Source organism: Lates calcarifer, linkage group LG3 (genome assembly GCF_001640805.2).
Source record: "Lates calcarifer isolate ASB-BC8 linkage group LG3, TLL_Latcal_v3, whole genome shotgun sequence".
Lineage (NCBI taxonomy): Eukaryota > Metazoa > Chordata > Actinopteri > Centropomidae > Lates > Lates calcarifer.
This window is the reverse complement of record NC_066835.1, coordinates 2,159,407-2,187,269: the sequence shown is the minus strand read 5'-3', so window position 1 is coordinate 2,187,269 and position 27,863 is coordinate 2,159,407. Positions and strand designations below refer to the sequence as shown.

Sequence of the window (27,863 nt, the reverse complement as noted above, 5' to 3'; positions counted from 1 at the left end):
TTATACTGTGATTCCAACTCGATTGCAGTAGTTTGGATTTAGTCTATTCCTGTTTCGACTTGATAGTACCCATGAGCATAAAGCCAGCTCAGTACAGAAGTCCCGACCCAACCCCTTCCACCACCTTTTGATGAACTGGAATGCAGACTGTGAGCCAGGTCTTATCACCCAACATCAGTGTTGGACCTCACTAATGCTCTTGTGGCTGACCAGGTTCCAACATCTGGTGGAAAGACTGAACCCGAAGAGCAGAGGAGGAGGAGAGGAGATTAATACCCACAGTTTTCAAATGGCATATTAATAAACACATATGGGTGTTGACATACTTTTTGTTCATATAGTGTCAGACTATTTTATGTATAAACATAGGTATGCAAGGAAAAAAGACATCTGATACAGCCTATTCTTTTCTGTTCTGAAGATCTGATAAAAATATATCCTCCATTTACACCCGGTAATGAACTTATTATTCGATGTCCAGTTGTATAGCCAAGGAAATTTGCAAATTGATTTTTAATGAATGTGTTCATTTCAATGAATGCCAACTGGCTAACTCTATGTTAAAATATGAGTAGGGCTGGAGTTCAGTCGCATTTTATCAAATCCAAATCCAAGTCCAGCGTCAGATAATAACTATAATTGTTTCTAATGGTACCTCAATTAATGGCACCAAGTTGTAGCTGCAACCGTAAAATGAGATTAGCAGGTGTAGGTGTAGCCTTCTTCCTTTGCTCCGCTTATTTTTCTTGAGCCAGTTGCTCCACATTTTAGAGGGTTAGAGGAGAAAGATCATTTCCCCAGAGAAGAGTCACCACTCACACACAGAAGTGCTCATGAATGTAGAGGGGTGTTAGGGAGTGGTGTTTCTTTCTTCTCACAAATAATTCTGATACCAGCTTGGACAGAACAAAAGAAAATACCACAGGGGTTCAGTACAAATACTCAAAATATTACAGCGTGTATACTAGTTAACTGCAGCTGATATCATCTGCAGTCTGCCATTTTAACTGTCAAAAGGGATGGTCAGTCCTTGCCAAAAACTAGGAGCCTGCTACCTGTATGTTTTCCTACATTTCTGTTTTGCCAGTAAATAAAAAAAATATTGAATTTCAATAAAACATTTGTTACTGTTGGAACTTTATGAATCTGGGTATTTTGCCAACCTGGAACTGGTTCCAAAATGGAACTGACGATTGGAAGCTATCCCCTAAATCTCAGTAACAAGCTAATAGGAAAGCATCCAGGGCTGTCTAACCACCAAAAAAATGGACTGAGCAAGTCACAGTTCAATATAAAGTCATTCATTCACTGGTGCTGTGTGCATCATATTTAGCTCAGGTAGTGATACACAGAGGTGATGGTTTGGGCTCTAGGAAACATGACCGTTAGACAATCAATATCAGAATTTGGAAAATATCGCACTTCAACAGGGAGAAAGTTAAATGTGCTGGACTTGGGGAACAGACTTAATTCTCATGACCCCTTTTTTGGCCACAAAATGGTTTTGTAAAACAGAGCATGTGGTTTTACTCTAAACATCCAGGAAGGCTTCAAGATAGAGTGCAGCTTTAACTGTTTGAAACTGAGAAAGGCTTTACTAAAGCTATCTGGATTGTAGTTATAGGTCAGAATTAAATTCAGACTGCAGATCTGCATCCACAAGTGGGCGATTCATTCCAGTGACTCTAACAGGGATTATGTGGTTGTCTGTCTAATGGAACATTTACTACAGTAAGTGGCTGCTTAGGGCCAATTTTTTCTCCTGTAAAAGATTTGAACAAGCTGTAGAAATTGTATCTGTCACATCAGTTCAGTTTTGTGCAGTGATGTCTGCAACATGGGAGGAATCCCAGGGGGACTTGGGCAACGAAAAGAATTTTGAAAAATCCTTTTCCTTCAAATTCACGGGTTGAGAAAGCTTCTTTTCTGCTTTCTTTTTTATTTTGTACTTGTGCATTTGAACAGCTCTCACTTGCTTCTCGTGGCTGTTCTCCTGGCCATCGTTTTTCTCATTAAATTCATATTTTCATGTATGCTGCGTTTCCCCATTCTTTGTATTTCTGTGCATTCATCTCAAGTTTCCATCGTCAAAGTGCAGCTGATTGTCAGTCATTTATCTGTGCAATGAGGCAGACCTGTGTGCCAGTGCAATGTGTCAAGTTGTATCTCAAAGTTGATTAAAAAAAATATCAAATCTAGTCTTTGCATGTGTATCGGTTTTCAAAACAGAGTGTATTTCAATGGCCATAACATTATATTATATATATATATAATTGCAAGTTAACTCTATAAATGCAGCGCCATGTCCTTTACAAATAAACATTAAATAAATATAGATACACTTAAAAGTGAAGAATTGTCTTTCCTGCACATCAGTATCTTGTTGTTGCTGACTGGGCTGTTTGTTTCTACTTTTATCACTTTGTAAAAATTCCCATGGTTTTCTGTCAACAGTGTGATCTATTGCTCTGATTAGTTACTGCAAAGTGAACATCCAGTGTGATCCATCTGTCACCTACAGAGCTAAATCAGAGAGATCCTGACACATTTCATGTTATCAAAAGAGTTAGATGATTTAAACAGTGATCAGTAAACCTTCTGTTAGGTGATAATAAACTGAACATCTCTGGTGCTGTGTATGTGAGAAAGTGAGGCAAAGACTATCAGTTTAAAAAGCTTTCACAGTATATATGCATCTTGTCCACCAAGACGCTCTAATATTAAACAATTTATTTAATCCATGAGGCTATTGAGTGGATGTAATAGCTTTAATGGTGTAAAGCTCTCCTTTCTGATCGTGTGTGCTGCTATAACTGATTCTACAGCTCTTTTTCCTCGCCTGTTCCTGCTCCTCCATCCTCATTCATTTAATCCCTTCTCTTGTCTGCAGTTTGCTACAGCTGACTAAGCCTGTCTCTGCAGTGGTGTGTGTGTGTGTGTATGTGTGAATGAGGTCATCAGTTTGTATATCAGCTATGCACATCGTGTCTCTGTGTTAGATGAGTGATTAGCCTCTCATTAGATATGCTGTCCTGTTCTGTAGAGGAAGGACTGCAGTATCCTCCTACAGTGCCACTCAGTCTCTTACAGAAAGGCATACAGGCAGTTACATATTCTCTCTTACTACACATGTGCATGGATACTATTCAGAGAGAAACACAATTGCGCTTACATATAATTGTACCACTTCCTCTCTTGCGCTTCAGGAAACTTCATTCATGTCAGATACACAGAGGCACACTTTCACTTCCTGAGCATTACCCATTAGGACTAGACTGATATATCCAGCAATAATTGGCCTTTATTAAACCTTTTATTAAAGGCTGTCTTGCAGACATGCCGTCCACCCCTGATGTGATGGCTTCTCCCTGGCTCCAGCTACCTGCATTTAATTGTTAAGAGTGAAAGTCAGTCTGGGTTTAAGTGGATAGCTGTGTTGTCTCAGGTTGGATGAAATGTTAATAATGTTAATAGCAAAGTTCAGACGAAGCGTGTGACTTTTTGAGGCTCGCTGCTCTGACAATGTTCTACTTAAAAATGATCATTCGTGGCATAAAAATATAAAGCATCAGTATCAGCCTATAAAAACCCACACAGGTTTAACCCAGGCATCATCAGGGGCACCTACACACTGCTACACACTATCTCTGCTATTTTTGACAGTATTACATGTTTGCTCTCTGTAGCTCAGTGTCATGCTATTTATTTATTTGACATATTTACTTTTTAAAGGAAAGTTGTGATATTGTATATTTTTGTTAATGTTTTATATTGTTTTTTTTATGTTTTATATAATGTTTTATATTTTTGTTAATGTCCAAAACCCCTTGAAAAGACAAAAACTGGCAATGTGTTGGTCCATCTGTCAGTACTTTCTGACCTCTCCATCCTGTCTGCAGCATTCATCTCTAAGCTCATTGGTTCAGGCTGAAGACTTAAATCTTTTACTTTACCAGCTCACAAACAATAGAGTTTCATATTAAAAAATGCTCAGTGAATTCCTAAAGCAGCCAGGGATCGTAGTTTTTTGCAAACATTCCTCAAACAAGAGGAAACAGTGCATTTGTCAGGGACTATTTTCAGCAGCTCATTAATACTTACTCTGAGTATTTCTTCCAGAAAAAAATGGTTCTCTATCTCTGATTAGAGAAAATCTAATCTCTGATTAGAGAAACACAATTTCTCAGGTTTCTTGGGCATACAGCAGTCAACAAAATATATTGAGAAATATTGAGATTTCTTATAACCCCTGTACTGTCCCATCTCCACCTGAGCCATCATGCTACAAACTTTAATGTGAGCAGTTGAATATCAGGTCCTCCGGTCTGTGGAGGAGCAGCAGAGTAGTGTATGAACCGGCTGGTTAGTAGCCAGACTCCCCCTGTCATCACAGAGATAAAACAGACAGCAAACAGACAGAAACAGTCTGGGGCGTCTCTTTATCTGCCTGCGTTGTTACAGCTTAACTCAACCAGCCAGTTGTGAGAGAGGGAAGATAAGGTGAAGCTGTGCTGGTCTGACAACAGTCATCATGCATACCTGAGGCTGATACCACCACAGAAATGTGTGGCCTCAGGAAAGCCTGGCAGAAACACTGCACAGTCTGTAGTGTTGTTTACCAGTCTGTTTTTTCTTTCTTCTCAGGCCATAGAAAGAAAAACATGCACTGCTTTTCAGGTTCCACTGGTATTTTATTGTCACTGATTCAGTATTTGTCTTAGTAAATCATGTCAGTTTCTTATATTTATACTTCTTTGAATCACATACTATCTTTTTTTTTTTTTTAGCTCTTATCATGTCATCAGATATTTAGCTTTAGATAGTGACAGATTGTCTTTACTGACTGAACTAGAGTCATGTAACTGTAACACATTCTACTGGGTGTCACGTTATTTATTTATATATGTAATTTTCAGTAAGATCTGTTGGTGTTGATGATGTGTCAGTCAAGTTGTGTTTCTGTTTTGGAGAGAGATTTAAGTTTAGCAGTTAAACCTTTTTCTGGACACAAAGATTCATAACTATAAAGCCTCAGTACCATGGCATCACCACATCAAATAACCAATATCCATCAATATCCACTGGGCGATATGCAACTGTCACAGACCAAAATGCCTCTGGGCACAATTAGATAGACTTACAACCAATCAGAGTAATGACATTGTGTGACTTAGAACTGAGTGACAAAACATTGCAACTCATCAAAGTAAGTGTAGTTGTTGTTTCTTCCACTTTGTCTTTTTGTTAGTCTCTTCTTCCCATAATGCAATTCAGTAGTGTCTATGGTTACACCCTACCTGCCAGGTAAATACCAGATTCAGACTCCCACCACTAGTTTGGAACACAGGCTTAACACAGCCTTATCATATCCTAAACTGAGATTACTCAACTGATGTAACTTGTTTTCCCCAGAGCCACAGAAGACATTATGCAGCTGTCATGCAAAAAGAAATGCATGCAGAGAAATCTAAAACAACCCAAACAGAAATCTTTTAGACTTTTTTCCATTTTCTGATGGATGTCCTGTCAGCTGTTGTTTTCTGTTTGGTTTTGAATTTAGTTAAACCGAATGAATGAGCCAGAGAAATGTGCCACGATTGATTTTCAAATGTGAAACAGTTACCGTTAGATAGATTAAAAACTGTTGAGTTTTTATTGTGAGAGTTTAGAATGTTGCTTTTGGATTTATACTAAATGTTTCTTTAAAATCTGAAGCCGTGGGTAGGTTTTGGACTATTACCATGAATCTGTATTCTTAACTGGTTCTGGGTCTGTTGGTCTGCTCCCATGGAGCTCCCACAGATCCCACTTGGTTTTCTCTGTTTATTTTCCATTTCTCATACCCAGCCACTGCTTCTCTAAACTGCAGTGTTGCTGAATCAATAGTGCAGTGAGAGCCAGGCTGCACCCACACACTCCACTGTAGCATACACTTCACAGCCGCCTTAAAATCAGACCATAATGTGTTTCAGTCAGCAGACAACGCCACGGCAGGCGTGGGAATGATGTATTTTTTCTCTATCGCTCATGGATTATGTTCCAAATCATCCCTTCTCTTTGCCTCTCAGGCAGCTCTGATCCCTCTCCACTGCATATCTGAAAGATATCTGTAGCTCAGATCATCAACTACCAAAGAATATTTTCATTCACTCTGACGCCTCAACTGTCCTCACTGCGCACACGTCTGTCCTTGATAAGATTAATTAACAGCTCAGTACAAAGTTGGAGTTTCAAGGTAGTTGTACTGCATCTCGCTGACTATAGGTCACCTGCATGCCAGATGCAGCACTATGGAGCCCGTGGGGGCCATTCACGTTCCCATTCTGGTACCAGTCGCTGCACTGGCAAAGCCCTGAGCAACCATTAATCAGAGAGTGTGTCTCACAGGAGGCCACAGGGGGGAAGAGGCAAATTCCCCGTACCTCGCAGGATCATCCTCCACACAGTAAATCTCTGGTTAATTGTCTCCATGCATGCCTCAGTTGGTTTTCCAGCTGATGTGGCTGGGCTGGCTGTTGAATTCTTAATGTGCCCTTTTGTGGTCTGCTTTCAACAGCTATCACCTTCAAGCCTTGGTCCTTAATGGGGGGGTGTCTCCCATTTTATTTTCAAAGCAGTTCAGCTGGGAAAAAAGCATTAATGCTGTTTTAAAAAAGACCTAATGGATCAGCGTAAATCATCGCTGGATAGATTCTTCATTCTTTTCCCGAGTCTCAGCAGTGCTGTGAGGGTAAGTAACCCTCCTCCTGCAGGGGTGATGGGTTAGCTCATACCCGAGGGCTCATATGTGGGTAAACAGTGAAATCTTGGCACCGGGACAAATAGTTCCAATGCAGAGCAAAGCTACGGTGAGATTCCATTACTGTTTTGGCAGGGAGCTTTGCACAGACAGTCAGGCTGAGTTCCTGGCCTCAGTAGCCACCACACACACTAAGGATCAGCTTCCTGCCAGAGTCTTTGATTTCATTCAGGTGACAAATCCCCAGCAGCTGGCACCTGCTGCTGAAGACTGTCTTCCCGTCAAATACAAAATGAGATGTTGATGCCGTGTTTTAACACATATGCTCATTTTGATATTGCTTTGATAGCAAACTTAATATACTGTAAGTCAGACAGACCTATCACAAGTATTGTTAGTCCCTTTCACACTGCACAAAAAACCCACTAACACCCACTAACATCTGGCTTTAGTCTTAAGTGGGAAAGGGTACAGCTGGCATTCATTCCCAGGTCAAATGACTCCTCTGTAGTCATGGGTATTTATCAGCTCCTGCTCCGATCTGCAGCAATGGAAACATGACACCCAAGTGGACATGCTAATTTTCCCCCCTTTTCCAGTGCAGTGCTGTGGCACACGTCAAGGTTCTAGATGTTGACGTGTAAACAGCCAGAAGCATGAATTGTTTTTTTAGTGGTTATTGGAGCAATGTGCAACACTGGCAAGACAGAGAGTTCAGAGAGCTTGTGCTGATTCAAGTGGAAGAGGAGTCACTGGCTTCCACACTGCTTTCTACTGTTTGCTAACGCTGTTGTCTGATGTGTTTGTGACACTCCAGATAAAGAAAATAAAATAGAAGGGCAATCGCCTTTTTTTTGTGGGTTTAACGTCATTTAAAAAACCTGCATATACACACTAGTTTTGGTGTAAAAAAGGGTATTAGAGACCACCAAGGACTGGTAAGAAGCAAAGGCTATTGTCTCTCATGCTCGCAATGGCAGTTAATTAAGAGTCCTGCAAAATAAGTTTTGAACAGCCTCATAGATACAGCCTGTGAGAGAACCAAGAGCACTGATGCTCCCTCTTGCATGTCAGCTGCAAAATATTGTGCTAGCATTGAGGCTCTTCCTGTAGCGGTCCTGTCTTAGAGGACATTCACATAAGTGAATTATAGGAAGACTAAATGTTTCTGGGTGTGAGTGATTGCAGTCTATAGGCGCGCATCTCTATAGGAAGAATGACGTTTAATCAATGTTCAAGTGCAGGCTAATCAATGTTGCCATGATGACTATGGGGAGGTGACTGAGAGACTGTTTCATTTGGCTACTGGAGAGGTCGCCCTGTGTTTTCTTTGAAAGGCTTTTCAAAATAACCTTGTGGTGCATTTTATAATACTAATGTTGATAGTGCTGTGGTTTAGACAGCACTGTGTTTGCTCACCCAGACTATTCAATGTGCTTCTTTTCACAGTAACTTGGCAATTTTCCTCAGTCATTTAATTTTGTCCCTGCAGAGAGTGTGTTAATTTCTCTGAGAGTGGCCTGCCATCAGCTCTGCATATGATGAGAGAACGCCTAACAAGTAGCTCACAGCATTTGCTCACAATAGTGAGCTGAGTCGGCAGGTCTCTGTGACCTTGGTGAGAGTGTGTGTGCCTCTTGAGGACGATGTAATGGCAGAGCCAGGTCTTGTAGAGAGACCAGAGGGAGGCACCCTGATATATTATTGAAACGTTATTTGACTTCATCTTGTGTAGATAATAATAGCCACACTTTACTTAAAGTGGTGCTTACAAGGCATCGAAAGTATCTTACAGTATGAGCAAGTAGCAAGTGTGTGGTGATTAATGAAATCAGAGGACGGTATAAAGTTCAGATTCTGACAAAAGTAGAGGTAGGGTAGGGGAGTCAACGTACTTTGCAAAGTATCTTAGGTCACTTTCACACCTAATAGTTTCATAAGTTGCTTTCACACATGCACTGCAGCCCTGAAGTTTTCTAGATATTACCCAGAGGAGCTGTGTGTGAGAACACAAATGTTCGAATCAGCTGAATTGGATATTCTAGAGGCTTTACCCTGCCAGCTCCTTAGTGTAAAGTCAGTGTAATGTCCAGTTGAGCCATTTCGTGAATAGAGCCGGACATTGTCCAGAGAATTCACAGTGAGTGGCAGCCATGTCGATGCATGTGTCTATCCTCTGTCCACTCACTCTCCACTCAGGCACCACCCTGGCCTAAACCAAAGTTTTTCCACTAAGTGACAATGCATCTGACACACAATCTTGTGTTGTGTGTGGCATATGTGAAAGTGCAACTCATATGTGAAAGTTCATATTTGAGAACAGTTATAGTGTCTTAGGTCACTTTCACACCGAGCAGTTTCATAGTTTTTATAGTTTCACAGTTTTCATACTGTCATGGTTCAGCTCATCAAGTTTTCTCAAAAAATACAACTCTAAACTCACTCAACTCACATTTTAACTGCTACACAGTGTTCATGTTTAAACTGTGTACAAAACACACACCTCAACTGTCTTCAGTGAATTAAAAGGAAATTTCAACAATTTTTACCACTTCAGACAGACATCACTGTCATTTCAGCTGTACTCATATCTCTCTTCAGCTTGCACTTTAACTACTTTCAGAGCTTAAACTTGAAATTTCAAGTGTTTCCATTGCTTACACTTGAACTGACAACTGTTTTCACTAGCTACATGTTAACTGTCATTGGAGTCTTCAACTGACAGTTCAACTGCTTTCAAATTTCACACTACAACAGACATTTTACCTGCTGTCAGTACTGAATATCAACACACCATTCTGACATTTCAACTGCTTATAGTGCACTCACTTCAACTGTCCCCAGGTCCTCTTCTTCAGGACCATTTGTGTCTCATCACCTTACTCATTAACCAACACTTTCATGTGTTACACTTCAGCTGACATTTCACCTATAGTCTAGAAGGAGAAGGCACAACGCACCTTTTAAAACCCAGCATGGTTAACATGGTTACCAAATGGCCTTAGATAATGATATGATTTCCATTTATATATCACTTTCGATACAGTTCTTACAACTGATACATGAATACTGTCAATGTAATAGTAGTTTGGCTTTTAAATTAATGAGTAAAATTATATGTCGATCATCACTCAGTCCTGTGGATGGTTCACACTACCTTAGTCCAAGACCCTCATGTCATGTCATGCTTGTCTCAGTGCATTTGTTTGTTCAGGGTTTTTTTTTTTTTTTTTTTTTTTTTGCTCCCTCTCTGTTTTAAGGGAGTCAGCATTTTGACTGGCTGGCTGTCTATCCTAGATGCACTAGTTGTCAACTTGATATGCTGTCACAGGTAGATTGTGTCACCACGTCAGATGTTTCAGGTAGCATTTTTAACAACCTTGTGAGACAAACAAGTTCATATTTTACATCATGAACTCACTGGGTGGTCCATTATTACAAATGCATGCTGTCCAGCCAAACCCTCAGAACATTATTTGTGTCATATGTCTGGTTGATTGAAAGGGTAATTAGTTTAAAATGCACAAGACAAACTATTTGGAACATCAAGGTAATGTTCTCCAATTTGAAAGGGTGTCTGCTGAGGGAAGTGTTTCCCATACATTGATTTATTTGTGTTGGCCACAAATTCCACATATTTATTTTCTATTTTTTTCACTATTTCAAATGGGTAAGATCTTTTATTATGTTAGAGCTGATTGCTGTTGTGTGGAACATAGCCATATGTTGGCTTCTCCCTGCAGAGAAGATGGGGAATACAGCTGGGTTGTCAGGGTTGTTCATAGCTGCTGGTCAGTATCGACTGCTCATGCAAGTGGATGATGTTATTGTTAATTTTTTTTTAACTCTAATCCTAAATATTTGCTCCCTTAATCCAGAGAAGTATAATTCAGGCTTAATTTGACTTTGAGTGGAGATTGTTTCATCAACAGTACTGTCATTGTAGCTTCAAAGAAATGTAAAAACAAGCAGACTCAGTTAAATTGTCCAACAGTGTGGACTGTAACATTACTTCCAGGGAAATGTGAGGGAAATTCCAAGTTCAAGAGGTTAGTGTAGCATCAGGCTCATGTGGAGCCTGACCTAATGAGGTTACAAAGCCCACCCTGTTCTTGATTTTAATTGGTCGCACTGTTTGTTTGCTTTCACTATTTGTTTGGAATGTTTAAAAAGGGTCACTGTTCCATTTTTTTTTTTTTTGGAAGCGAATTACTAGTCGTAGTCTGGTCTGGATTTAGATTACTGAATGTGTATTCCAGTATTTGCAATAATGGAAAACAGAAAACAAGAAACTTTGTCTTTCTGATGTTTTTTTTGATAGAGTTGACTATTCTTTGGTTACTGCTTACCAGTAGTGTCTGTAATTTTTGTTGTGAAGGCACATGGTTGTCTGATAATGATAACCCTTTTCAGCTGTAAAATGAGTGTCACAGCTTCTTTATGTAATAAACACATGTCTTTTAGTATAATTTAACATTGAGAAGAAGACTGTAAATCCTAAATCCTGCTGTTCCCCATGAAAAACAGCAGATCTGAATCACGCACTTGGAACTGTTCAAAGCTTCATGAGCCACCATCATCCACTACAGTGCATCCGGAAAGTATTCAGACAGATTTTTTAGATTTTTTCATGTTTTGTAATGTTGCAACCTTACGCAATAAAATAAAAAAATTCCCTCTTTCATCAACACTCAGAACTCATAAAGACAGTAAGACAATGTGAAAACACAACTGTAGAATTCTTTTAATAAATCTATTAAAAAGGAAAAATTGTAAGTATTCAGACCCTGTGCTATGACACTTGAAATTTAGGTCTCATACCTCCCATTTCTCTTGATCATCTTTGACTTGTTTCTACACCTTGATTGGAGTCCAGCTGTGGTAAATTCAGTTGATTAGAAATGACTGAATGAATGATTGACCCCTTGCTATAACAAGCTGTGGGCCTCTGAGTCAATTTTTTCACACAGATCCTACATTATGGACTACTGGGATGGAGTTTGAAAGATGTGGGCATTTACCAGGTGCAGCTGCATTATGGGAAGTGTATGATTTTTTGATATGCTTGACTAAAAGTCAGCATATCACAGCCTCTGCAACTTTGATTTTGGACCTAAATTTGTCTCTTATAGGTCCTCCAACTTTAGGGAAGTGCAATACTAACTGGACTATCACTGTAATACACTGGGCACTTGAAGAGCAATGTGCTTTGTGAGCCAAAAATCTGTTTAATAGCATGATATTAAACTAAATGGCATATTTTAGTATTATATGGTAAGAAAAGAGTCTTTTTATTGGCCCCATGTGGGTGATCAAGCTTGAAACCATGGTTTGAATAGGGTCATACAGTGGACAGAAGTAGCCGTGGCATTGACTTAATGTATCAGGTCATCCTCTGGCACAAAATACACTTCAGTGTCAGATATAATTTTAAAGAACACGCTGGATTTGTGAGGAGTGAGTTTCCTGTCACTCCTCGACTTCTCCAGGATTATTTAAAGTGCAGGAGCTCTCACCTCCAGTGCTGCCTCACCATTTTCAGTTTAAGTGTTTATTGCTTGTAGCATGAGGCTTGAAAGGTGGAGGTAGCACTGGAGGCAGTGACGAATTAATTCTAAACAGAAACTTCACTTCTCCACTGAGCTCATCGGTGTGATGCCACTGGTAGATTTTGTTACCTTTCAACAAGATGAGACACTGCTGGCACACACACACCAGCAGCAAATCTCCATCCTCTCGCTAGTGTGGAATTTTATGGCGTTTTTTCCCTCCATTTTTCTTTCTTTCTTTCTTTCTTTTTAAGAGGATGAAAGAACTTTTACTTAAGACATTTTACAAAAGATGAAAGAGGTCTTTTAGATAAAGGAATGTTTTTCTGGGAAAGGAACATCACGCTGGCACTGGTCTGATTTTCTGAAGACCACAACTGAGGCCATGAGAAATGACCTGAAATTCTCTCAGGACTGACTTTCTTTCATAACTTGCTACATCAGAAGATTTCATTAGAATCAGCTTCAGTAAAAGTTTACAAAGGGCAAAGGGTTCTGCAGCATATCATCAGAATCCAGAAGTCGTATTGCTTTGCTCTTCACAAATCAAAGCCAATAAGTGGAGCCTTGTATAACAGTACCGGTCCAGTTTTCCATCACTCTACAGCAAGTCCCCTGAGTTGTTGTAGTTGTTAGATCCTAAGTAGTTCAGAATGCCGTGAGACACAGACAGAGTTTCTCATCTTAGTTTCAGACCAGTTTATTAATGTTACAACTGAATCAGTCGACACCAGTAGCTCATACTGGACGTGACATTCAGACAGAAGCACTAGTCAGTGTACAGGACCCAGGATATGCTGATGGAGGGAGTGAATGAGTCTAAAAAAATATATGCTTTTCTGGACACTTGACATGAAAGAAATGGAACAGTGGTTGTGACAGTGTTGCTTCAGGGACAGTCTGTCTTTTTATTATCCCAAACATGGATAAAAGTCTCACCATGTACTTAGAAAATAAACAAGGGAGAGAAGAAAGAAAGGAGAGAGGGAGAGAGAGTGCAAGAGAGAGAGAGGGGGGATACCACAAAAGCGAAGCTGTTTTTCAGGCTAGTGCCTCTAAAAAAGGACTTGTTACTGGCTAGAAGAAGACTGGTCTCCTGCAGCAGTTTGACATGAAACGAGGGAGAGAGAGATGCAACAAAGGTTCTCAAGACAGACATGAAATATGGTTGGTGTCCTGATTCTCTAAATGAAGGCAGTGCCCCAGCTACACCCCCCGGTTAACCCATGTGCCTACAGGTGGGATAAACGTCTTCTATACTGTCATGGTCATGGGAATTACTCCACAGCCTCATAATGATCTGGACACATCTCTAAAATATTATGGCTGTTCCATCTGTAATTTGAAATAATAAAGTGATTTGCAGCTTGTTTTTCTTTGATTTCACCAAAACGAGGAAAAGTAATGAATTAGCACATTGTCTGAGGTACTGTAAGGAGACTGTCCTTTAAAAAAAGCAGTCCATAGGTTAGTGTTCAGATACAGCCTCTCTTCATTCCTCGCCACAGTGACTCAATGTGTGTACACTGTCAGAGACATGACTACTCGCTCTGAGAAAAAGATTCAGTCCGACTGTTTCAGATGTGGTTTATAAATCAGGATTCACTCTGAGCCAAAGGTCATTAGTCAAGATTAACGCAGAGTAGTATAATCCAATTAAATCTCTTTCATTAAGTTTTCACAGTTTTGTTAAAGGGAATCCTAAATATATGATGATCAGTGATTTAACAGTGGAATTCACTTGTGCTGATTCATGACTTTTGTGTGAGTTTTCTCCTTAAGCTTTGGGTCAACATCAAACCTAACTCTGTTCTCTTTTTATTGTTTTCCCCTTCCTCTGTTCTCTATGATCTTATTTTAGCTCTCTGTGCTATCTATGTTTTATTGGCCGCAGTTTCTCACAGCTAGTGGAGGATGGCTATTGGGTTAATGAATTACCATTTCTGCTCCATAATGGCAGCCATTAACAGCTACAGCAACAGTAAAGGTTATCATAAACACATTTGCCTCCCTGCAGTGGCTGAATGTGTGAGAGGATGAAGGAGAAATGATTCATATCCAACCTTATCATTTGCTTAAATTATCACTTTGGATTCAGTTTAATAGGCTACACAGTAGACATATGCCAACTAGTTATTGAGAAAGCATCAGGAAGTCATTCACAGAAAGTCTGCAGGCAGATGTCTATTTCTTTAAAGCACAATATATAATGTATTGTGAAGTTTTATTGTAAACTATGTTTACATCTCCATGTGTTTCCTTCCTCATTAATGGTATGAAATACATATATTGATAATTATCAATGTTGATCAGTTAAAACAAAATGTTGCAGTAATATTTTTGCTCATATCACCCAGCCCTACTACTTTTTTCAATTCAGTGTGTTTCCAAAAAGAACTGGAGTTTGATACACATCCCGTATGCGTGGTGTACTGTTTACCAAATTAAAAATAAAAATGAGGACTATATTCTTTTTTTCCCCCATTTCCAACTGATTTATTGGAAGAGGAAAAACCCATCTGAGTGTCTGCAGACAAATGTGTTAGAGCAAAGCCAGATACACATATAGGCTGAGAGCAGTGGCAGCAGGTTTGGTGATAAACAAAATACTCAAGTAACCTAAGCAAAACGACTACTGGAGAATGAAGACACAGACCTGGAGATTCCTTCTCCTTCCTCAAAGTCAGCAGTATGGCGGCACTTTGTTTTTTTTCTGTGTACTGTAATGAAAATAATATTTCTGTCATTGAAAAACAATTAGAGTATCTGGTCTGGTTTCTATTTTCTAGTTTCCAGTTGCAGTAGATTATCCCACTTGTATTATGACTTACTTGCCAGCAGTCAAATTATTTAACATGTATTCATTAAATCAACTGTTTTCATTTTACTGGAATCAGTAGTTGAGCAAAACATTTTTTACTCAGGGTCTACTTACTAGCTTTTTCAGGGCCTTTTAACCACATCTTATGGTCTTCGTGACTGTCTTCTTCATTGGACCCAGTCTGAGCAAACTCCATCCAGTTTTCCAGTGAATGGAATTTACTCAGGTCTAAGCAGTACCATAAGCTGCAGTTGAAAGGTCCATTTAAAGCTAGTAAGTGAACCTTCAGTTAAGATTTTGTTATCTAACTAGTGTTAGTTAATATTTTGCAATGAGACACTCTCATGAAAACTATGTGCTGCTATTTGTTAAACATGGAACAACTGTTCTAGTAAGAGAAGCCATGGCCTTCCTTCTCTTAGTATTATGTAAGGACAGTGATGAGACTGCTGTGTCACCTCCATTCATTGTTTCAGAACTGTGCGTTTTTTCAATAACTTAAAATATAATCATATTTTCTACAAAACCCTTTATTAAACAAAAGAAGCCAACCTTCTAAATAGTAAATGTTGTCTAAACAGAAGTGGTTATATAAGAACTTAAAGAAGAAACAGGCTTAAAATTATTTAAAATGGGGAATTATCAGATTAAAGTATAAAGACAATATTACAGATCTGACCAAACATTTGATATCAACTTTCTGAACGTCATAGTTTTCAGCCTATTCAGTCTATTCTTTACTTTAATCTCCATAACTATCTAGTTAAGTGTTGTGCCGTACCATGTAAGCACTAATCAGACTGTATCCTGTGTGAAAGAGCCATCAGGCTGTCAGTATGTTTCATAAAGATAAGACATGAGGTAACTGAGTTGGGAATGATGAGCTTTTCCCTTGACTGCACTGTCAGTTCTCACCATCAAAGCAAATCATGCACAAAGCCTGAATGGCCTAATTCATTTCCAACTGCTCTATATTGATGCAAATCTCACTTCTTATTTGAGGCATCATTAGAATGAGCACACAGCGAGTATATTAGATGTGATGCTTGCCCATGAGCTGTCACTAACATTTAGGAAGTAATCTGTGTCTTGATTTCTTTTCATATGATCTTGTCGGCTAATTTAATAACTTGATGCCTGTTGATTCGTCCCTGAAGGACCTATTTGAAGATTATGAGCCATAAACAAAGATGATGAAATGTGTGAGATCATTCATTTGTCTATTGGCCTCATCAGCCAAAGAATTTTCAGGTGAGTCAAGCTGCGCTGTTGTGTCTGCTTGTACCACTGTTGTTGTTTCCATGGAAATTCCTCTTGCAGCACAAAATGCACACACACATGCACACAGTCACTGCAGGGATGTAATGTTGCTAGGCAACATGTTCAAGACAATGGGGAAGTGCAGTTGGTTTAGTGTTGATTCAAAGGTTAGAGGGTTTTGGAGTCACACCCTCTAACCTTGGAGGAAGGCTTGACCTTCCCCCAATCAGCTCTTCTGTCGCCTGCTCTTGTCACCTCTGTTCTCAGTGAACTTGTGCATTGTCAATATACAGCTGAACCAAGTGAAGAGGGACAAAGGCCTGCACAAGTCAACACTCCATCCTTGTATCTAAAGTAACAAATGATTCAAAAGAGCTTTTATCCCAAGAAAGCATTTCACCTCTCTGTGGAGATTTTTTAAGTGGACTATTCCCCCAAGACCTTGAGCCCACCAGACTTTAAAAGAACAGATGCTAGTTAGTGTTCACGAACAAGGCTTTGAAATCTTACTAAACAGCATGGAACAGCCTTTAGATATTTATACTTTAACGATGTCTTCTATAGCTGTTGGTTGTCAGTCTATACTTGCAACCTTCTGATTTTTTTCTTGCTTAGATGTTTTCTTTGGAGCCTTTAGTGAAGTGTAGTTGTAATGAATAAGAGCATCTGAATAGAATATTTTTATTGTCATTGTCACATGTACAACAAAATTAAAAATGCCATCCAGTTGATGCATCATTCCTAAAATAGAATATTCTTAAAATGAATAAAAACAAGCACAAACACACACACACACACACCATATATTCTGTTCTCATTGCACAATACCCTATCGCACCTCTGTTAAGATATACCTGTATTACACTGTCCGATCAAGTGCCGAACGTAGGTTGGGGGAATACTGAAATGACAGTTCCCTAACCTTAACCACAGTTAGGCAGCAGAAATTTTAAAACCTTAACCATCACACTTCAAAATCCAAAAAATTCTTTATTTATTATTTTTAAAGATTTATTTTCTAACTTATTTAGAGAGGTTTTGGAAGGCAGAGACAAATGATTTGCTCTTGCTGATAGTAGTGTCAGTTCTAGAGAGCATCTACAAAGTTGGAGTTTTATTTGGAAGACTGTCAGCTGTCATATCATTGTTTGGGCTTTAAAAGGTCATTGGCAAACAAGGTAAAAACTGAAATAAATTAGATTTGGAGCACAGTAGTGAGACATGATATTCAAGTGCTGAGCAGTGCCTTCAGGTAACATTTCTGCGAGGCTCTGCACCAGTGGCTCACCTCTGACTTACTAGCTAGAAGCATTTAATGTCCATGCATCCTCTGAATCTACAGATATCCACAAGCTGTTGAGATTAGAAGTTCGTTCTTGACCTTGAAAACAGAATTTGACAAAACAGTTTCTCAAGTGAAGTGGTGGTGGAAGCTGTGGATAAGACATCCTTTAAGCCTTCTGAAAAACATGGAGTTGAACTTCTACAATCCTGTGACAATTGGGCAAACTCCATCTGCTGAGGAAGATTGTAATACAATTGAATTTTTATTGTTTCAAATAAAATGCAATTTGCAGCCACCAAATGCCCTTAAAGTGTGAAGTGGGAATGTATTTGAGTCAGTGCAGTTCTGTATCATCCGTCATCAGGTTTTAATCCAGTTAGTTTGTAATCTGGAATGGGAGGGAGGATTAGCCATCCAGCCATCCAGCCATCCAGCCTGGAATGTAAGTAGATGGTAATGCTGCCAGTCAGGTCTCATCCTCCGCTGTCCTCTCCTCTTTGGTCCTGTCTTTCACTGCAGCAAACAGAAGCTGGAGCTAACAACATCCCTGCTGGCTCGTCTTTTTGTATCTCATCGTATGTGGATATCCATCTGCCTTTATGAATCACCTCTGCCCTGCTTCTCAGAGGGTACAATGTGATCACAATCTAATCAGCCCAATGTTGGAGGGTAAAACTGTTTATCTGGAAGGGGATACTGAGCGGAGGGGCAAGGGCTTCATTTAATCTCACTGGGATTATTGAGGAAAATTTCCTTAGCAGCAAATGATGATTTTTAAGACAAAGACAATTTCCTCCCCTTCTTTTTACAGCTGAAACTATTTTTGTATTTGGTTTATTTAAACTGACACTTAGAGGTAGTCATAGTTTATTTATACTAAGAAACACTTGGAATAGGATCAAAACCTGTGTTGAGTGAATTTACAGTTCAAATACAATTGTTCACACATGGTCAAACACAATACAAATACAGGACTGTAGTAACTTGCCCTCATTCCTTTCAGTGACAGTGTTTTCTCCCAACTGGTTTTCTGTCTGTGAACTATATTTCTTTATTTACCTGTTTGTAATAGATTTGTGTGCTGTAGCCTCTCTGTACAATCCCTGGTGAGTCACTGACATTTGCGCAGTGCCCTTGAGCGTAGAAACATAGCTTAGGTGCTTGTACAATAATAACAGTCTGTTGGTGGGCTAGATGCTGAGGTGTCAAAGGAGTCAAACACACTGTAAGCAAACATACTGAGAGCCCTGTTAGATTTGTTTCACACTCAAAAGAACAAATATTCTTTAGAAGTTCTAGTTTAGACACTTGACAATGGAACAACTCTAAGAAATGTATACTGTAGGACTTGGTTGTACAACATCATAAAACTGACTGTGGTGTACTTTTCCTCCTTGTTCTTCTGGGTGCATAGATGATAAAAGGTGTTGTATGCTAGACTGTAAAACCCTTTCTGGCAAATGTGTGATTTTGAGCGACTTAAAGTCAATCAAACATTTACAGTAAATGGAAAGGGCCTTAAGGTGGTTCTTGAACTTAAACTAAATCATGAGACCCTGTCTTATATATTTAATATCTTAAATATCATCATATTATTATTATATTATTATCATCATTCTACTTCTCTATATCTATCTTTGTTTACTATCACTGTTCTTTAGCACCGATATACCAAGACAAATTCCCTGTATGTGCAAACTTACTTGGCAATAAAATCAGATTCTGATTCTGATTCTGATTCTTAAACCTGCATTAATTGATTTTTTTTTGAAGACTGCAAACGCAACATTTAAATATTATCACCTTATAGAACTGATATGACAGAGGTGTTAGCAAACAGTTGCTTATTTACACTTTCATTAACATTTACATTAACATTCATTTGGATCTGTGTTTCTGGCCACCTGATGAATATAGGTCCAACACTCACTCTCTTTTAGCCCTATTTAGTTGCTAACTTTGTCTGCCTGCCATTGAGTGCCAGGCATGTAATGTACAGTTTATCAGAGCATTTTGATGAAAACAACTGCCTGCTGCAGGACATATGTTAAAAGTGCAAAGTGCATTTGGTCAGGGTAGTAGTGCAGTATTACACAGTAGAAACACTGATTGGTTTCTGGGTCAGTTTCTGACATGTATTTCCCTTTCCATAACAACGAAAGAGCAAAAGAAAAGGCTTGATGGAACTCTTCAGGCAGCGAGCAAAAGAAGCTTTGCAGTCGTCTCAAGACTTTATCTCCAGTGCAAATGGGGAAAAAAGACAGAGTAAAGTGAGAGCTGAAGCAATGTCATCTCACAGCCCCCCACTAACTAGAACAATGAAAAATCATCTTAAGTAAAGGGAAAAGATTGTGCAGATGTGTCTTTGCAAAACCATTCCCAAATAGCTCTCCTAAATCTCTCCCAAACCCCTGTGTTTAAAACTGTTAATGTATGTGACTTGACAGAGATGGAGAGTCAGGGTTCTTCTCTGTCACTCAGCCTCATTAGCTAAATTGATTAGCTAACGCAATTATTGATACACCCACAGGGTAAAATGATAGATGATGCCACTTTGAGCACAGAAGTCACTGAGCCACGACTGCTCTAAGCTAAAAGCAGTGTAACTGTTGAAACCACAGCTGTTTTATCAGAGGTTTGATATGGTGAGTTGTTAAGCTTTATAGAGGTAGGAGTTTTGAAGCAACAGTTTGTATCTCACAAGTTTACCAATTTCAAGCCACATTTTGCATCTAGTGTGTCATGATTGTTTCTAATTTCAAGAGTTTTGATATTTAAGGAATTTCCTTAATACTCAGACGTTCTTGTACCACTTTTTCAGTGAAGACATCTGTTTGTTTTTTTACCTGTAATTCAAGTTCATTTGTACAGTAAAAAAAAAAAAAACACAAACTGAGACAAACCAGTTTTCTTATACAAACACTCAGAATTTGATATGTATTAGATAAAATTAAATGCCATTTAAAAAAAGTGAATGAGATTCTGAGATTCTTTCGGAATTGTTTGAATGCACCACAGGGTGTCTAATCGAAAACTACAGTGAAGCTTTGATATGGTTCCATTCATTCGTTCAGGCTAACAGGTGACTAGACAAATTTGCCTTCATGGTAATGTTACCACAGGCTGTTGTGTTTCTAACTGGCATTATGCAGATTTTTGCGTCCATGGCGTCCATGTAAATGTATCCACACATTACTTCTGAAATGGCTCGGTGTTGTGATTATCTGTTCAGCGAGGTTTGCTGGTGTTTTAATCTATTTAGTGTAAATAAAGAGAACAGCAGTTGTGTAGTTCAGTTAGACAGGGTATGGTATAGATCACTTCATTTAAAAATGACCTCTCCTGGAGCACAAAACACTGATACTCCTGACTGGTACATTTAATAACTGATTGTGCTGAATCACAGACTAAAGGTGAAGATCAGAAGAAAGCACAGTGTGTCCATACAGAAATGTTTGAAGAGGTTGAGAGATGGATGCTCTGTTTTATATGTACAATTAAGTCCTGGCTCATAGGCCTGTTGTCTGATTGTCGGCCCAGCAAGCATGAATATAATGAGGACAACTGATGAAGCTGGTTACACTCGCTCACCACCATGTCCTTTAGCTCCTTTGTTTAAACCGCAAACTGCTTGTTAGTGCTACCCCACTCCTCACTGTAAGCATCACTGTATGTATTTCTCTCTCTCTCTCTCTCTTTCTCTCTCTGCGTGTGTGTGTGTGTGTGCATGGGTGTGGCTGTGGAATGTGGCTCTGCTGGTCTCAACATGGCACGGAGATTTTTATTATTGTGGCTTCGCAGACCTGTCCCTAAGCAGGACAAGGCTGTTTTGACTCTTTTTTTTTCCATCCCTCTTTTTGTGATTGTGTCCAACTGTCAGTGTCATTTTTGAAATACCACAAAATAAATGAGCATTTTCATATTGGAAACAAATAAAAACTGTTTCTAAATGTTGGAGAAAAAACTCACTCAGTGATAAAACTGAGAGGTTTCTCAGCAGCTGAGGCAATTGACACATTGCTACTGTATTTGACACACAGCAAATGTTGACCATTCTTCATGCTGTGCTGAAATTTGTAACTGAATTGATGGATGTTGATTCAATGCTGAGGTTTTTCTATGAGGTCATGGCAGAAGAATGATTTTTCAGAAGGGATGGCAATGTTTGACTGTCAATCAGTCCACCATTGTTTGAAATATTGAACAACTGTTGGATGGATTGCCATGAACTTGTCATGGTCCCCAGAGGATGAATACTACTGACTTTGGTGATTGCCTTAATACACCTGAGTGAACACCTGCTATGTGTCTTGCAGCTGGATTGACACAAGATTTTGTATAAACATTTTTGGTCCCTAAAAGTTGAATCCAAGTGACTTTCCCTTCCCCTAATCCCCTTACTTTTCATCACCAGCTAGTTAAAACTTTTTTTATGGTGAGCTTTCAGTTTATTATTCAGACGTCCGGCCCACAACTTCTGGCCTGCTCCCATAATGTGGTTTTTGCTGTTTTCTGTTCATCTGCAGTCTTTAAGAAAGTAGACATCTCTTAAACATATGAGGTTTTGTATTATTATCATATAGTTGTTAATCATGAATCAGCAGTAGCCTTGAGGTTAAAGAAGTGGAGAGTCAACATTTCAAATCCCCAAACATTTAATCAAATCACTGGAGAAGTGTGTGTGAAGAGAAGTGAATGAGTTACACTCTCTGCTTCTTAAACAACCACTATCTAGGTACCCTTGAGTGGGACATTGAGCCCCCAGCTGCTGCTGCAGCAGTACAAGGCTGTGGTTGTACTGCACTGCTGCTTGTGTGAATATGTCTGTTTGTATGTGCCTGAATGTGCAGCTGAGAGTTGCTGGAAAAGAGCACAAAGAGCATTAGAGTTTTCCTTTTTAAATTAAGGTTTTAAAAGGTAATCTGACATATTCACAGCCCTGGGTGACTTAGTATTCTGCTGTTTCAGTGTGATGTCCTAACAAGCTGTCACAGGAGATTATGGCTACTATCTCAGCCACAATTGACAAACACCCACTCAGTTCAAACATTAGTCACAATCAGCATTTCTGTTCTGAAGCAAGACTCCAGAGCTGCTCTGAGTTTCTCTGTTAGCTGAGCTCTACTCTATGGCCCTGGGCAAGGAAACACAGCAGTATCAAACATTTGTAGCCACCAGTGTTTTGTGCAGGAGCTTGTTATGTGTGTGTGTGAGTGTGTTTGCCTTTGTGTGCCTTACTTGAGTAAAAATAGTTTTCAAGAGAGGGTTAAAGATAGTCTGAGAAGGTGGGCTCAGGCGACCCAAGCAGTGTTATAAAGGTGTTGGATGGCATAGCAGTCAATAGTGAGAGTAAGATAATATTGAATTTCAGTGGTTGTACATATTATCTAAGTTCCTGGAAGGGCTGTCAGAAAAAAATATGCAGCCATAAGCAGTTAATGTACAGATTCCTCCAAGGAAGTGATACAGATTCCCTCAGGCCATGACATCCCTGCAGACTGAATGGAAAAAAAAAACTACATGGTTCAGTAGTTCTTCATATGCCTGTGAATGTTGAATGTTGAATTCTGCTGAACATAGTTTGGGGTTTTAATACCTGAATCAAAACTTGATGAATTAATTATCCTCCATCAAGTCCTGATTGTTTTTAAATGTTCAGTTAGATTGGTATTTTATAGAACACTGCGCCGCAAAGAGGAAGTTGAATGTTAAGGATTCCATCACCATACAGGTGCCAGTTAAATGTTCCTTCTACAGGAGTCAGATGTTTTCTTCCACAAGATTTTCAGTTATTGCAGAAAATAAGAAATTGACAGTGGCACTCTTTTCTATTGAGATCAGTTAAGCCCGTTAAAATCTCTAGTTAGTTAGTTAGTTAAATTAGTGTGGTCACTAACTGGGGAATACCTTTCTACAGTTTATTTAAGACACATATTTGTACCATCCGCTTCTGTTTAATAACTGTCTGTTTATTTTGTGGAACAATATATGCAGGGGAGTTAAAATAAAAGTGGATGGTGCAACACAGCTAAACAGGGTGTGATAGTTTGTTCGGTTTCGGACTCTCTGACTCCCTGTTTTGTCAAAAGTAAGCACTGTCAGGATAGCTTTTTACTGGTCACTGGTGCAAGTCTGAATGTCAACGTTGAACTCCAAAAGATTTGCACAGATTTACAGTGCCACTCAAGTCAACCATGCAATTTCATTGAACAGATTTTGGCATTTTAAATGCTGGTGTGACCAGGCATTTAGACACCTGTAGACTAATAGGATGCCTTCAATTTGATATAAAAGAAGAAATACACTGTTCCTGAGTGGGACCTTTGACAGTTGAAAAATATACTTTGACAAACTAAACCAAAGCAGAGTTCAGTAGAAGTTCACAGCATGCTTCTGGCTGTCAAGGAAATGTTCAGTCTTCCTCAGTGGTGTTTTAAAATGAATATTGCTGAACTGGCAATTCATTTTGTGTTGTTGTTGTGGTTATTTGTGGACTCATGTTTTTTTTGTTTTTTTTTCCCCAGTGGTCAGTTTAAGAGTGTATAAAGAATTCACTGTTGAAAAGAAGATAAAGATGCAGAAACAGCCTCATCTTAATTATAGTGCTCCTCTAGTGGGGCACTTTTAGTGCTCCAGGCTCATTACTAATGACTTACAGTGTGGAAACCGTGGGAAATAGCCGGGTCCATCATCATCATTCAGCCACCATTATTAAAAGCACTCTTTTTTTGCTTCAGCATGAGTTTTGAAGTTTTGAAGTACATCACAGATTCTAAGAGATAACGCCCCAGCAACTGTAAATAAGGACAGCCAGCTTACCTGGGATAAATAAGAGAGCATACCCTGAGGTGAATCTCTGAGGTCTGTGTCCTCCATCATTCTGACAGGCCTAGGCAGGTGGTAAAAACATAGAACCTTCTCTACCCGCTGTTAGTGTGGGTTGTACCAGGCTACGGGAACAGAAAAAGGAGGAAGAGCCCTGAACATTTCCAGATGCTGCAGACTTCACTGTGGGAAGTCAGTGGAGAGAAAAATCAGTGGTTGGCCAACCTTAAGAGGCCTAGAGGATGATCTGAAATGTCTACCTTGCAGTATGATTTGACTAATAATGGGTTTCTCAAAGCCAACACTAGTAGTTTGTGGCTTGAGTGTAGCAAGAGTTGCTCTTTTGTGCTCGTATTCATTAAAATTAACCAGACTCATGTAACAAAGTTGACATGGTGGGTTGGTCACATAAGGCACATTAAGCATAATAGAGGAAATTATGAAAGCAGTAATCATTGAAATAAAAATCTGTGTTTTTAAGTAGTTTTTTTTCTATGTGGAAAGGCCTGTAAAGTAGCAGTCAAACAATTATGAAACACTTCATACTCACCACTGAAAACATTAATAATGACAACCTTTATTCATACAATTAATTAGGATAGGCACAAAATATGAGGGATGCAATAAATACAATTTATGAACAAAAAGACCGAACTATTCATGTAAAACCAAACAAGATTTTGAAGTATTAATATCAGCCAACCATTCTAACATGATATCATAAGATGTTCTAAAGTTTAGAGGCCATGTCTTTTGATTTGATTTTAGTTGATGAGTAATAAGGGCATTGCTTACCACAAACACCATGAAGGATACTATGGTATCAACATGTAAGCATCATACTCTAAGGCTTTCCTAAAATAACCACTGTAATGCTAAAATCAGAGTAGCAGTGCAGCTTGGAGATCAGAATGAACTCAGCAGGGCAAACACTGCTTTTTTTTTTTTTTTTTTTTTTTTTTTGAGGCTGACAGTTACATTACTCTTAAACTATTTAGACAATATGAGCAGTTATTGATATATTAGCTTTATCAACACAACTGCAAGAGGTTTGGGGCCACAGTCATAGAGAAATTATAGTCTTCTTAAATTGTCAGGATTACAAGTAAAATATAACTGGGTATCATCTGTATAGTAGGACATGTTGATTTTACTTGAGAGAAACTTACAAATGGAGAACACTATAGGACCAAGGATGGAACCTTGGTGCACACCACACTGGTTGAACAGAAGAGAAATTGTTTCCACTTGAGAGAAAAATTCTGGATACAGTTTTGAGAGCAGAACCACTGACACCAGCATTGCCTCAGTCTGTCAGTAAGTATGTTATGGTCATCAGTGTCAGAGCAAAGCAGTCCCAGTGCTGTGATAATAGCAGAAGCCAGATTACATCTTTTCACATGCATTGTTTGACAGTAAGATTTCCATTAGCTGTTTTAGACACATTTGGCAGTTTAGGTTTTGTAGTTATTTTAAAGCTGTGGGTCCAGATTTGGTTTCCTTAAACATGTTTGAAATATTCAGGCTACAGTGTCAGAGTGAGAAGAGCTGATAATAGTGGTAGTAGTAATAAAAGACAAATATCTGCACCATATTGTGGTTCAACCAAATCTGACAGTGCTCTACAGCCACTGGCATTGAAAAGCTGTTTGACACACAAACATAGATTTCTCCACCGAGTCGCATTAGGCACTGCCTCACACCAAGCAGAGGGATTTATTGGCTCTGTTGTCCCCTGTCAGCCCCGGCACACTATCACTCTCCGAGCTATTTTTATCCATCCAGGAGAACATGTTGGCATCCTTTCCCCGGCCCGCTCCCATAATTCCTCTCTGTGTCCAAACACACACTGACAAGAAATAGGTCTGCAGTGGCCCGGTGCTTAACAACAGGCTGCTGTTTCACATGAACAACTCCACTCACACTCTCATCTTACATTCATGTGCCTCACACATGCTCTCACTTACTCTCCTACTCTCTTTCTCTCTCTGTCCCTCTCTCCCTTCCTCCCTCTCTCTCTCTCTCTCTCTCGCCCTCTCCCTCTCTTTCTGTGTCTGTCTCTGTCTGTCTTGCTTTCTCTGTGTGTGTAAATGATGAAAGTAAAAGTAATACAAGAAACCGACGGGGGCATCTGGCCTAATTCCAATAGAAAATGGAATTGGATTAGTGCCTCTCTTCCCGCAGCTGTGTGTGTGTGTTTGTGTGTGAAAGAGAGAGTTTTCCTTTTTTTTTCCTCCATTTTTTTTTTTGTGTGTGTGTGTGTGTGTGTGTGTGTGTGTGTGTTTGTGTATGTGGCGAGAATCAAGGCAACAATGGAGCTCGGCAGCAGCCAGCTGCCCAACAGTGAAGCACTGATGAACAGTGAGGAAACAGAGACGCTGCTGCTGCTCAACACCTTCCTGTGTGTGTGTGTGTGTGGTGTGTGTGTGTGTGGTGTGTGTGTTTTGGTCGGTTGGTGTGTGTTTCATGCTTGCATACACATCTCAGACAGTTCAGTCAGCTACATGATATTGATCATACTCATCATTTCTCCTGGTTTACAGATGTGGTCTTTGTTGCACTATAGCAGTGTGGCCTAATCTTCTAATGGATAACGGCTTTAAATGGCAGCTTTGTGCCGCAGATTTAACAGCTGATAATCACACACTTTATTTATCCACTCCCTTGCTGCTGCACAGAGAATTGAGTTACACAATTACAGCATCTTTTCCTCTCTAAATGCCTGCTTGTAAACTCAATTTCTCCTCTTCTTCCTTGTGTTCTTTATTTTCATAACTACAGTGCCGGACCTAAAGGAGACAACATCTATGAGTGGAGGTCGACCATCCTGGGCCCTCCAGGCTCCGTGTACGAGGGAGGAGTGTTTTTCCTGGACATCGCCTTCACACCAGACTACCCCTTCAAACCACCCAAGGTGAGTGCTACCCTGCAGCTATGCAGCACCCCCCCCCCACTCCTTCACCCAGAGCTTTGAACAATGCCACCATTGTTCCAGCAGCCTGTCAGCTTTTCACCCTGCTGTCTGACAACAATGACCCGCTTAAAGCTTGTTCACCTACAGCACGTTTACAAAATAACGGGTGACAGCAGCACAGAGAATTGAATTAGACCTGAGGATAAATGATGGTCCTATTATATACTACTACTGAAGGATAAGACTAGTGTTATTCTGTATGTTTTTTATTGTCCCATGAAAAGACCAAAACCAGCCCAACATTTTGCTAGTCTGCCTTTCGCTGCTCTCTAACTTTCCCTCCCTGTCTGTGACAAAAGCCCTTTGGTTCCTACAGGAACTGTTAATTTAGAAACTGACCCACAAATTAAATTTATCCACAGTCCCATTAAACTTTACACAAGGAACAGCAACCAAACAGCTTCAAGACA

General features: G+C 39.5%; 2 protein-coding genes across 2 annotated transcripts in view; both read left to right on the top strand.

The window, feature by feature from the left end:
* rpl15 (ribosomal protein L15) overlaps positions 1-27,863 on the top strand; it is a 224,637-nt gene that overhangs the window by 151,926 nt on the left and 44,848 nt on the right. The gene's annotated exons all lie outside the window — the stretch shown is intronic.
* LOC108900280 (ubiquitin-conjugating enzyme E2 E2) overlaps positions 1-27,863 on the top strand; it is a 55,683-nt gene that overhangs the window by 15,807 nt on the left and 12,013 nt on the right. The window contains exon 4 of the mRNA XM_018701263.2: positions 27,261-27,393. Within this exon, the coding sequence (XP_018556779.1) occupies positions 27,261-27,393 (133 nt within the window). The remainder of the gene's footprint in view (positions 1-27,260; positions 27,394-27,863) is intronic.